Below are 12,693 nucleotides of genomic sequence, written 5' to 3'. Positions count from 1 at the left end.
TATATGCATAATATATAAATGATATTAAATATGTATTATATAGTACATTATATAATAGAAACATGAAAAATTATATTAAAAGTATATAATTTATATAAATATGATTATATATACTATAACATACATTAAATCAGGGGTGTGTTTATCCTGGCCAATAGCCACTTGGTAAAAGAATGGCTAACGCTAGCTTTCTTCCCAGACTAGTTCAACAGTGACCCCTTCTGGCCGTTTGGTTAATATATCAGCCTGGGTTTGCCAAAGACTTGGGATGGAATGGTGGCCAGTTGAGATGTTGGTAGGCTGGGGAAGCACTGGAGAGAGCAAGAGGCGCATCTGGGATTGGTCTGAGAAAAGGTTCAGTGATCTACTTGGCCTAACATAGGATGATTAGCTGTGCTGCAAGCAGCCACTTGATCAACAGCATTCTGTGCTATTGCCACCATCCAGGCAATGTGTTTCTTGAGCAAAATTTCCCTGCTGTATGCTGTCTAGTAGCAAAGAAACAACAAAATAGTCTTCATTTGTATATTCTATCCCTTGTGTTTCAGGATCAAATAGTGTGAGATCATAGCCCCTCTGTACTTGTTTAGGGAAAATGGAACTATGTTAGTTACTTCATGGACGTGACTTCTGGGATACTTCAATTTTTTTTTTTTTTTTTTTTTTTTTTGAGACAGAGTCTTGCTCTGTCTCCCAGACTGGAGTGCAGTGGCGCGATCTCAGCTCACTGCAACCTCTGCCTCCTGGGTTCAAGAGATTCTCCTGCCTCAGCCTCCTGAGTAGCTGGGATTACAGGCGCCCACCACCACACCCAGCTAATTTTCGTGTTTTTAGTAGACACAGGGTTTCACCATGTTGGCCAGGCTGGCCTCAACTGGACCTCAGGTGATCCACCTGCCTTGGCCTCCCAAAGTGCTGGGATTACAGGCGTGAGCCACTGTGCCCGGCCCAAAAATCTTTTTAATGTATTATTTTTTAATAGGCATAGAGCCAATGCAGTGATTTCTGGGACATAGAAGGGGGATTATATGCTCAGATTTTGTTTTATTTTGCTTTGTCTTATTAAAAATTATCTTTTTTAAAATATTTTTTTCTTCTATTTTTTTAGTTGACACACGCTGGCAGTAAAAAATAATTTTAATAGAGATAGGGTTTCACTGTGTTGCCCAGGCTGGTCTCAGACTCCTGGGCTCAAGCAGTCCTCCTACCTTGGTCTCCCAAGGTGCTGGAATTACAGGTGTGAGCTACTGTACCCAGCCTGCTTTCTCTCATAGATGAGAAAACTGAGGCATAAGGAAGTTAAGGTTACAGAGGAAGAAAGCTGGTTGGAAAGCTTGGTCAAAGCTTGAGCTATGACCTTTCTGACTCTTAAATCCATTAATTAATTCTTAGTTTTTCATTGGATTGGTATGTTTAATTTAAAATTTTTATTTCCTGTATTATAAAATCAATAAAACCAGCCTGGGCTGGGCATGGTGGCTCACGCCCGTAATCCCAGCACTTCGGGAGGCCAAGGCGGGCAGATCACTTGAGGTCAGGAAATTGAGACCAGCCTGGCCAACATGGGATACAAATATAAAAATACAAAAATTATCCCGGCTTGGTGGCTTTCGCCTGTAATCCCAGTGACTTGGGAGGCTGAGGCAGGATAGTCACTTGAACCCAGGAGGCAGAGGTTGCAGTGAGCCTAGATCATGTCACCACACTCCAGCCTGGGCGACAGAGCAAGACTCCATCTCAAATAAATAAAGAAATAAAAATACAACTAGCTTGGGCAACATGTGAAACCCCATCTGTACAAAAAATACAAAAATCAGCTGAGCGTAGTGGTGTGCGCTGTAGTCAGCGGAGCGTGGCGGGGTGCGCTGTAGCCAGCGGGGCGTGGCGGTGTGCGCTGTAGCCAGCGGGGTGTGGCGGGGTGCGCTGTAGCCAGCGGGACGTGGCAGGGTGCGCTGTAGTCAGCGGGGCCTGGCGGGGTGCGCTGTAGTCAGCGGGGCGTGGTGGTGTGCACTGTAGTCCCAGCTTCTCGGGAGGCTGAGGCGGGAGGATCATTTGAGCCTTGGAGGTGGAGGTCAGTGATCTGAGACCATGCCACTGCACTCCAGCCAGGGTGACAGAGCCAGACCCTGTCTCAAAAAATCAAATCAAGTGAAATCAATACATTCCCACAGTTTAATATCCATAAAATACAAAAAGGGCATAAAGTAAAATGTCTCCCTCTCAAGACCTGACTCACAGCCACCTGGTATCCTTATAACAGGCCACCAATATTACCCATTTCTGTGAATATCTAAGTAAATTGTTTATATATCCTCCCACCTTTTAGTGGGTGTATTATGCTATATTCAATCTTCCGTTGAAATGTAGGTCGTTTCCTGACTGTTGCTATTATAAACAGTACCGCAATGAATAACATCTATATTTACTGTGAGATAATTCCCAGAATTAGAAAAGCTGGGCCACAGCTATAAGCATTTGTCGTTTGTCTTTTGATAGATACGACCTAATTGCCCTTCTTGAAAGTTGCTGATACTCCTTTCAGCAGTGAATGATTTCTTGGTTTAAAATCTACTTATTTATGAGTAAAGCTTTTGGAAAACAAAAATTCATAAACTTCCTGAGAACTACTTTCCTTCTCCTTCATTCATTGCCCTGAAGACAGGAAGGAGATGTATCTGGTCCTCAGCCTCAGCATACTGTATCTGATCCTCAGCATAGTGTATCTGGTCCTCAGCCTCAGCATAGTGTACCTGGTCCTCAGCCTCAGCATAGTGTATCTGATCCTCAGCCTCAGCATGGTGTATCTGGTCCTCAGCCTCAGCATGGTGTATCTGATCCTCAGCCTCAGCATAGTGTATCTGGTCCTCAACCTCGGCATAGTATCTCTGATCCTCAGCCTCAGCATAGTGTATCTGATCCTCAGCCTCAGCATAGTGTATCTGGTCCTCAGCATAGTGTATCTGGTCCTCAGCCTCAGCATAGTGTATCTGATCCTCAGCCTCAGCATAGTGTATCTGGTCCTCAGCATAGTGTATCTGGTCCTCAACCTCAGCATAGTGTATCTGATCCTCAGCCTCAGCATAGTGTATCTGGTCCTCAGCATGGTGTATCTGATCCTCAGCCTCAGCATGGTGTATCTGGTCCTCAGCCTCAGCATAGTGTATCTGGTCCTCAGCCTCAGCATAGTGTATCTGATCCTCAGCCTCAGCATGGTGTATCTCGTCCTCAGCCTCAGCATGGTGTATCTGATCCTCAGCCTCAGCATAGTGTATCTGATCCTCAGCATAGTGTATGTGGTACTCAACCTCAGCATGGTGTGTCTGGTCCTCAGCCTCAGCATGGTGTATCTCGTCCTCAGCCTCAGCATAGTGTACCTGGTCCTCAGCCTCAGCATAGTGTATCTGATCCTCAGCCTCAGCATGGTGTATCTGGTCCTCAGCCTCAGCATGGTGTATCTCGTCCTCAGCCTCAGCATAGTGTATCTGGTCCTCAGCCTCAGCATAGTGTATCTGATCCTCAGCCTCAGCATGGTGTATCTGATCCTCAACCTCGGCATGGTGTATCTGATCCTCAGCCTCGGCATGGTGTATCTCATCCTCAGCCTCGGCATGGTGTATCTGATCCTCAGCCTCGGCATAGTGTATCTGATCCTCAGCATGGTGTATCTGATCCTCAACCTCGGCATGGTGTATCTGATCCTCAGCCTCGGCATAGTGTATCTGATCCTCAGCCTCGGCATAGTGTATCTGATCCTCAGCATAGTGTATCTGGTCCTCAGCCTCAGCATGGTGTATCTCGTCCTCAGCGTCAGCATAGTGTATCTGGTCCTCAGCCTCAGCATAGTGTATCTGATCCTCAGCATAGTGTATGTGATCCTCAGCCTCAGCATAGTGTATCTGATCCTCAGCGTCAGCATGGTGTATCTGATCCTCAGCCTCAGCATGGTGTATCTGGTCCTCAGCCTCAGCATGGTGTATCTGGTCCTCAGCCTCAGCATGGTGTATCTGATCCTCAGCCTCAGCATAGTGTATCTGGTCCTCAGCCTCAGCATAGTGTATCTGGTCCTCAACCTCAGAATAGTGTATCTGATCCTCAGCCTCAGCATAGTGTATCTGATCCTCAGCCTCAGCATAGTGTATCTGGTCCTCAGCCTCAGCATAGTGTATCTGGTCCTCAGCCTCAGCATGGTGTATCTGATCCTCAGCCTCAGCATGGTGTATCTGGTCCTCAGCATAGTGTATCTGATCCTCAGCCTCAGCATAGTGTATCTGATCCTCAGCCTCAGCATAGTGTATCTGGTCCTCAGCCTCAGCATAGTGTATCTGGTCCTCAACCTCAGCATGGTGTATCTGGTCCTCAGCCTCAGCATAGTGTATCTGGTCCTCAGCCTCAGCATAGTGTATCTGGTCCTCAACCTCAGAATAGTGTATCTGATCCTCAGCCTCAGCATAGTGTATCTGATCCTCAGCCTCAGCATAGTGTATCTGATCCTCAGCATAGCGTATCTGGTCCTCAACCTCAGCATAGTGTATCTGATCCTCAGCATAGCGTATCTGGTCCTCAACCTCAGCATAGTGTATCTGGTCCTCAACCTCAGCATAGTGTATCTGATCCTCAGCCTCAGCATAGTGTATCTGATCCTCAGCCTCAGCATGGTGTATCTGGTCCTCAGCCTCAGCATGGTGTATCTGGTCCTCAGCCTCAGTATAGTGTATCTGGTCCTCAACCTCAGCATAGTGTATCTGGTCCTCAGCCTCAGCATAGTGTATCTGGTCCTCAGCCTCAGCATAGTGTATCTCATCCTCAGCATAGTGTATTTGGTCCTCAATCTCAGCATAGTGTATCTGATCCTCACCCTAAGCATAGTGTATCTGGTCCTCAGCCTCGGCATGGTGTATCTGGTCCTCAGCCTCGGCATGGTGTATCTGGTCCTCAGCCTCGGCATGGTGTATCTGGTCCTCAGCCTCGGCATGGTGTATCTGGTCCTCAGCCTCGGCATGGTGTATCTGGTCCTCAGCCTCGGCATGGTGTATCTGGTCCTCAGCCTCGGCATGGTGTATCTGGTCCTCAGCCTCGGCATGGTGTATCTGGTCCTCAGCCTCGGCATGGTGTATCTGGTCCTCAGCCTCGGCATGGTGTATCTGGTCCTCAGCCTCGGCATAGTGTGTCTGGTCCTCAGCCTCGGCATGGTGTATCTGATCCTCAGCCTCGGCATAGTGTATCTGATCCTCAGCATAGCGTATCTGGTCCTCAACCTCAGCATAGTGTATCTGATCCTCAGCCTCGGCATGGTGTATCTGGTCCTCAGCCTCGGCATGGTGTATCTGGTCTTCACCCTCGGCATAGTGTATCTGGTCCTCAGCCTCGGCATAGTGTATCTGATCCTCAGCCTCGGCATAGTGTATCTGATCCTCAGCATAGTGTATGTGGTACTCAACCTCAGCATGGTGTATCTGGTCCTCAGCCTCAGTATAGTGTATCTGATCCTCAGTCTCAGCACAGTGTATGTGGTCCTCAGCCTCAGCATAGTGTATCTGATCCTCAGCATAGTGTATCTGGTCCTCAGTCTCAGCATAGTGTATCTGATCCTCAACCTCAGCATAGTGTATCTGGTCCTCAGCCTCGGCATGGTGTATCTGGTCCTCAGCCTCAGCATAGTGTATCTGATCCTCAGCCTCAGCATAGTGTATCTGATCCTCAGTCTCAGCATAGTGTATCTGATCATCAGCCTCAGCATAGTGTATCTGATCCTCAACCTCAGCATGGTACATCTGATTCTCAACCTCAGCATAGTGTATCTGATGACACTTTGACCTATCTTTCCGAAATGATGTAAATGCTCCTGTCAGTTTCTGCTGCAGTAAAATAGCTCTTCCTTTATTCACAGAAAGGGAATAAGTTACATGGACTCCTTAGATTTATTATTTAAAGCATGATGGACCATTATGCTGATTTTGTTTTTAATGTTTATTTCGCTTTGGAATTAGTCTTGTTCCCCGGGAAATCATTTCCTGGCTTCTAAGTTGATAGTTCTCTGTTATTTGTTGTGCCTGAGAAGTTTGGTACAACCAGGCTAACAGAGGCAGTTAGTGCAGATGATGATGTCAAAAATCTCTTTATAGGCTGAGCATGGTGGCTCACACCTGGAATCCCAGCATTTTGGGAGGCCAAGGTGGGATTGCTTGAGTCCAGGAGTTCAAGACCAGCCTGGGCAACATGGTCTCTACAAAAAATTAAAAAAAAAAAAATTAGCTGGGCATGGTGGTGTGCATCTGTGGTCCCATCTACTTGGGAGGCTGAGATGGGAGGATCACTTGAGCCCAGGAGGTCAAGGCTGCCGTGAGCTGTGACCACATCAGTGCACTCCAGGCTGGATGACAGAGTGAGACCCTGTCTCAAAAAAAAAATGAAAAGGTCTTTATAGTCATTTTTCATAACCCAACCTACCCCTAAAATCAGGGTGAATACCCAGAGAACACCTAAAGAAAGGAGTATGCAGTTGGGCCGGGCACGGTTGCTCACACCTGTAATCCCAGCACTTTGGGAGGCTTAGGCGGGTGGATCACGAGGTCAGGAGATCGAGACCATCCTGTCTAACACTGTGAAACCCCATCTCTACTAAAAAATAATACAAAAAATTAGCTGGGCTTGGTGGTGGGCGCCTGTAGTTCCAGCTACTCAGGAGGCGGAGGCAGGAGAGTCGCTTGAATCCGGGAGTTGCAGGTTGTAGTGAGCCGAGATCGTGCCACTGCACTCCAGTCTGGGTGATGGAGCGAGATTCCGTCTCAAGAAAAAAATTTAAAAAAAAAGAAAGGAGTATACAGTCATGGAACTGTCACACAGAGCCAGTTCCATTTGCCAAGTACAAGATATCGAATCAATGTATTTTTGTGGCTTGGCGTGGTGGCTCACACCTGTAATCCCAGCATTTTGGGAGGCTGAGGCTGGCGGGTCATTTGAGACCAGGAATTCGAGACCAGCCTGGCCAACAAGGAAAAACCCCATCTCTACTAAAAACACAAAAATTAGCCAGGCGTGATGACATGCACCTGTAATCCCAGCTGCTTGGGAGGCTGAGGCAGGAGAATCACTTGAACCCAGGAGGCGGAAGTTGCAGTGAGCCGAGATCACGCCACTGCACTCCAGCCTGGGTGACAGGGTGAGACTCGGTTTCAAAAATAAAAATAAAAATGAAAAAAAAAAAGTATTTTTGTGATCAGTTCTTTCATTTGGATTTAGGTGAGCGACCTGTGAGAGTTTATGCCGATGGAATATTTGACTTATTTCACTCTGGTCACGCCCGAGCTCTGATGCAAGCGAAGAACCTTTTCCCTAATACGTACCTCATTGTGGGAGGTAAGAAAACATTTGGTGACTTCAGGTGCTGTGCAGAAAAAGATGATAGTACAGTCTGTGTTTCTCAGCTGAGTACACTGGCTCTTGTTTCCATTTTTAAATGAAGGATGTAGTACAGCCTCTCTAACACACATGAAGTATATGGGTACCAGCAAACTAAACCTGGAGAGAGGAGCTTCAAGCTCCTCGACTGTGCCGTCTGGCATTTATTCACTGCTTGTAGCTGAGTTTCTGCGGTCACAGGAGCAGCCGTGACTTCCGTTGTCCACTTTAAAACATTTGCTTTAGATTTCAGTTTATCATTTTGAATTAACTGGAGTACAAAAGTCTGCCAAGGAAATGTTAGGTGGTCCAGTCCAGTGTGAATAAAACAGGAAAACATGTTTAAGGACTTAATTGATGCAGACACGCACAGCAGGTTTATTTCAGAGTCAAAGATCTTGGTCACCTGTTGTACCGTCCCTTCTCCAAAGTATGAACATACTGTTTAGTGAGTGTTGCCCCTGAAGGTATACGCTGCATTAGGAAAAGCGTTACCACCCAGGTTCAACCACCTTTAGAAGACTTTCTTCCAGTTGGGGAAGATGGTTGCAGTCCTAAGCAGTGGGAGAAGATGGGAGAGGTCGGTGGCTGAGGAGGTGCTAAGCAAAGAGGACTCCAACACACAATTTATGATGTGGTGAACCAGTTTGCAGTGATGAGCTCACACACAACTTCAAAGGCTTCACGGTGATGAACGAGAATGAGCGCTATGACGCAGTCCAGCACTGCCGCTACGTGGATGAGGTGGTAAGGAATGCGCCCTGGACGCTGACACCCGAGTTCCTGGCCGAACACCGGGTAAGAAACTGGACACATATTCCCATTCCTTGTTTCAGAATCCCCTCAACTCTCAAGGCTGCTGGCACGTAGGCTGGTTTTCCACTAGCCGTGTTTTACTTCTACCTCTTATGTAAGTTTCGTAGGAGATGACAGTGATATTACTAGTGATAATAGTCATCCCTGACGTTGATATGGGGCTGGATGGTTTGCAGGCACTTTCACATCCATTCTATTCCATTTTCTGCCCACAGCAATCCTGTGGTGTGTCTGTCATTTCCGCTTTACATATGAGTAACAAGGGCTAGAGAAACCAAATAAGCTGCTCCAAGTGACACCACTGGCAGGGCTGGGAACTGAACTCGCCACAAGTGACACCACTGGCAGGGCTGGGAACTGAACTCGCCACAAGTGACACCACTGGCAGGGCTGGGAACTGAACTCGCCACAAGTTACACCACTGGCAGGGCTGGGAACTGAACTCGCCACAAGTTAGTTACACCACTGGCAGGGCTGGGAACTGAACTCGCCACAAGTGACACCACTGGCAGGGCTGGGAACTGAACTCGCCACAAGTGACACCACTGGCAGGGCTGGGAACTGAACTCGCCACAAGTTACACCACTGGCAGGGCTGGGAACTGAACTCGCCACAAGTTAGTTACACCACTGGCAGGGCTGGGAACTGAACTCGCCACAAGTGACACCACTGGCAGGGCTGGGAACTGAACTCGCCACAAGTTACACCACTGGCAGGGCTGGGAACTGAACTCGCCACAAGTGACACCACTGGCAGGGCTGGGAACTGAACTCGCCACAAGTGACACCACTGGCAGGGCTGGGAACTGAACTCGCCACAAGTTACACCACTGGCAGGGCTGGGAACTGAACTCGCCACAAGTTACACCACTGGCAGGGCTGGGAACTGAACTCGCCACAAGTTAGTTACACCACTGGCAGGGCTGGGAACTGAACTCGCCACAAGTTACACCACTGGCAGGGCTGGGAACTGAACTCGCCACAAGTTACACCACTGGCAGGGCTGGGAACTGAACTCGCCACAAGTGACACCACTGGCAGGGCTGGGAACTGAACTCGCCACAAGTGACACCACTGGCAGGGCTGGGAACTGAACTCGCCACAAGTTAGTTACACCACTGGCAGGGCTGGGAACTGAACTCGCCACAAGTGACACCACTGGCAGGGCTGGGAACTGAACTCGCCACAAGTTACACCACTGGCAGGGCTGGGAACTGAACTCGCCACAAGTGACACCACTGGCAGGGCTGGGAACTGAACTCGCCACAAGTTACACCACTGGCAGGGCTGGGAACTGAACTCGCCACAAGTTACACCACTGGCAGGGCTGGGAACTGAACTCGCCACAAGCTACACCACTGGCAGGGCTGGGCTGGGAACTGAACTCGCCACAAGTTACACCACTGGCAGGGCTGGGAACTGAACTCGCCACAAGTGACACCACTGGCAGGGCTGGGAACTGAACTCGCCACAAGTTACACCACTGGCAGGGCTGGGAACTGAACTCGCCACAAGTTACACCACTGGCAGGGCTGGGAACTGAACTCGCCACAAGCTACACCACTGGCAGGGCTGGGCTGGGAACTGAACTCGCCACAAGTTACACCACTGGCAGGGCTGGGAACTGAACTCGCCACAAGTGACACCACTGGCAGGGCTGGGAACTGAACTCGCCACAAGTTACACCACTGGCAGGGCTGGGAACTGAACTCGCCACAAGTTACACCACTGGCAGGGCTGGGAACTGAACTCGCCACAAGCTACACCACTGGCAGGGCTGGGCTGGGAACTGAACTCGCCACAAGTGACACCACTGGCAGGGCTGGGAACTGAACTCGCCACAAGTGACACCACTGGCAGGGCTGGGAACTGAACTCGCCACAAGTTACACCACTGGCAGGGCTGGGAACTGAACTCGCCACAAGTTACACCACTGGCAGGGCTGGGAACTGAACTCGCCACAAGTTACACCACTGGCAGGGCTGGGAACTGAACTCGCCACAAGTTACACCACTGGCAGGGCTGGGAACTGAACTCGCCACAAGTTACACCACTGGCAGGGCTGGGAACTGAACTCGCCACAAGTTAGTTACACCACTGGCAGGGCTGGGAACTGAACTCGCCACAAGTTAGTTACACCACTGGCAGGGCTGGGAACTGAACTCGCCACAAGTTAGTTACACCACTGGCAGGGCTGGGAACTGAACTCGCCACAAGTTAGTTACACCACTGGCAGGGCTGGGAACTGAACTCGCCACAAGTTACACCACTGGCAGGGCTGGGAACTGAACTCGCCACAAGTTACACCACTGGCAGGGCTGGGAACTGAACTCGCCACAAGTTACACCACTGGCAGGGCTGGGAACTGAACTCGCCACAAGTTAGTTACACCACTGGCAGGGCTGGGAACTGAACTCGCCACAAGTTACACCACTGGCAGGGCTGGGAACTGAACTCGCCACAAGCTACACCACTGGCAGGGCTGGGAACTGAACTCGCCACAAGTTACACCACTGGCAGGGCTGGGAACTGAACTCGCCACAAGTTACACCACTGGCAGGGCTGGGAACTGAACTCGCCACAAGTTACACCACTGGCAGGGCTGGGAACTGAACTCGCCACAAGTTACACCACTGGCAGGGCTGGGAACTGAACTCGCCACAAGTTAGTTACACCACTGGCAGGGCTGGGAACTGAACTCGCCACAAGTTACACCACTGGCAGGGCTGGGAACTGAACTCGCCACAAGCTACACCACTGGCAGGGCTGGGAACTGAACTCGCCACAAGTTACACCACTGGCAGGGCTGGGAACTGAACTCGCCACAAGTTACACCACTGGCAGGGCTGGGAACTGAACTCGCCACAAGTTACACCACTGGCAGGGCTGGGAACTGAACTCGCCACAAGTTACACCACTGGCAGGGCTGGGAACTGAACTCGCCACAAGTTACACCACTGGCAGGGCTGGGAACTGAACTCGCCACAAGTTAGTTACACCACTGGCAGGGCTGGGAACTGAACTCGCCACAAGTTACACCACTGGCAGGGCTGGGAACTGAACTCGCCACAAGTTACACCACTGGCAGGGCTGGGAACTGAACTCGCCACAAGTTACACCACTGGCAGGGCTGGGAACTGAACTCGCCACAAGTTACACCACTGGCAGGGCTGGGAACTGAACTCGCCACAAGTTAGTTACACCACTGGCAGGGCTGGGAACTGAACTCGCCACAAGTTACACCACTGGCAGGGCTGGGAACTGAACTCGCCACAAGCTACACCACTGGCAGGGCTGGGAACTGAACTCGCCACAAGTTACACCACTGGCAGGGCTGGGAACTGAACTCGCCACAAGTGACACCACTGGCAGGGCTGGGAACTGAACTCGCCACAAGTTACACCACTGGCAGGGCTGGGAACTGAACTCGCCACAAGTTACACCACTGGCAGGGCTGGGAACTGAACTCGCCACAAGCTACACCACTGGCAGGGCTGGGCTGGGAACTGAACTCGCCACAAGTTACACCACTGGCAGGGCTGGGAACTGAACTCGCCACAAGTGACACCACTGGCAGGGCTGGGAACTGAACTCGCCACAAGTTACACCACTGGCAGGGCTGGGAACTGAACTCGCCACAAGTTACACCACTGGCAGGGCTGGGAACTGAACTCGCCACAAGCTACACCACTGGCAGGGCTGGGCTGGGAACTGAACTCGCCACAAGTTACACCACTGGCAGGGCTGGGAACTGAACTCGCCACAAGTGACACCACTGGCAGGGCTGGGAACTGAACTCGCCACAAGTTACACCACTGGCAGGGCTGGGAACTGAACTCGCCACAAGTTACACCACTGGCAGGGCTGGGAACTGAACTCGCCACAAGTGACACCACTGGCAGGGCTGGGAACTGAACTCGCCACAAGTTACACCACTGGCAGGGCTGGGAACTGAACTCGCCACAAGTTAGTTACACCACTGGCAGGGCTGGGAACTGAACTCGCCACAAGTTACACCACTGGCAGGGCTGGGAACTGAACTCGCCACAAGCTACACCACTGGCAGGGCTGGGAACTGAACTCGCCACAAGTTACACCACTGGCAGGGCTGGGAACTGAACTCGCCACAAGTGACACCACTGGCAGGGCTGGGAACTGAACTCGCCACAAGTTACACCACTGGCAGGGCTGGGAACTGAACTCGCCACAAGTTACACCACTGGCAGGGCTGGGAACTGAACTCGCCACAAGCTACACCACTGGCAGGGCTGGGCTGGGAACTGAACTCGCCACAAGTTACACCACTGGCAGGGCTGGGAACTGAACTCGCCACAAGTGACACCACTGGCAGGGCTGGGAACTGAACTCGCCACAAGTTACACCACTGGCAGGGCTGGGAACTGAACTCGCCACAAGTTACACCACTGGCAGGGCTGGGAACTGAACTCGCCACAAGTTAGTTACACCACTGGCAGGGCTG

The 12,693-nt window shown here is 50.6% G+C and overlaps 1 protein-coding gene across 5 annotated transcripts in view; it reads left to right on the top strand.

Annotated features, from left to right (window-relative positions):
• Nucleotides 1-12,693, top strand: part of PCYT1A (phosphate cytidylyltransferase 1A, choline) — a 62,331-nt gene that overhangs the window by 35,824 nt on the left and 13,814 nt on the right. For all 5 annotated transcript variants that reach the window (XR_010111490.1, XR_608804.5, XR_004670904.3 and 2 more), the window contains exons 4-5: nt 7,240-7,356; nt 8,045-8,196. Coding sequence is in view for 2 of the 5 variants with exons in the window: in XM_008953394.6 (XP_008951642.1) it covers nt 7,240-7,356; nt 8,045-8,196 (269 nt within the window). In the remaining 3 variants the exon portion in view is untranslated. The remainder of the gene's footprint in view (nt 1-7,239; nt 7,357-8,044; nt 8,197-12,693) is intronic.

This window comes from Pan paniscus, chromosome 2, assembly GCF_029289425.2.
Source record: "Pan paniscus chromosome 2, NHGRI_mPanPan1-v2.0_pri, whole genome shotgun sequence".
Classification (NCBI taxonomy): domain Eukaryota; kingdom Metazoa; phylum Chordata; class Mammalia; order Primates; family Hominidae; genus Pan; species Pan paniscus.
The sequence above is the reverse complement of the archived record's forward strand: the minus strand, read 5'-3'. Positions and strand labels throughout refer to the sequence as shown.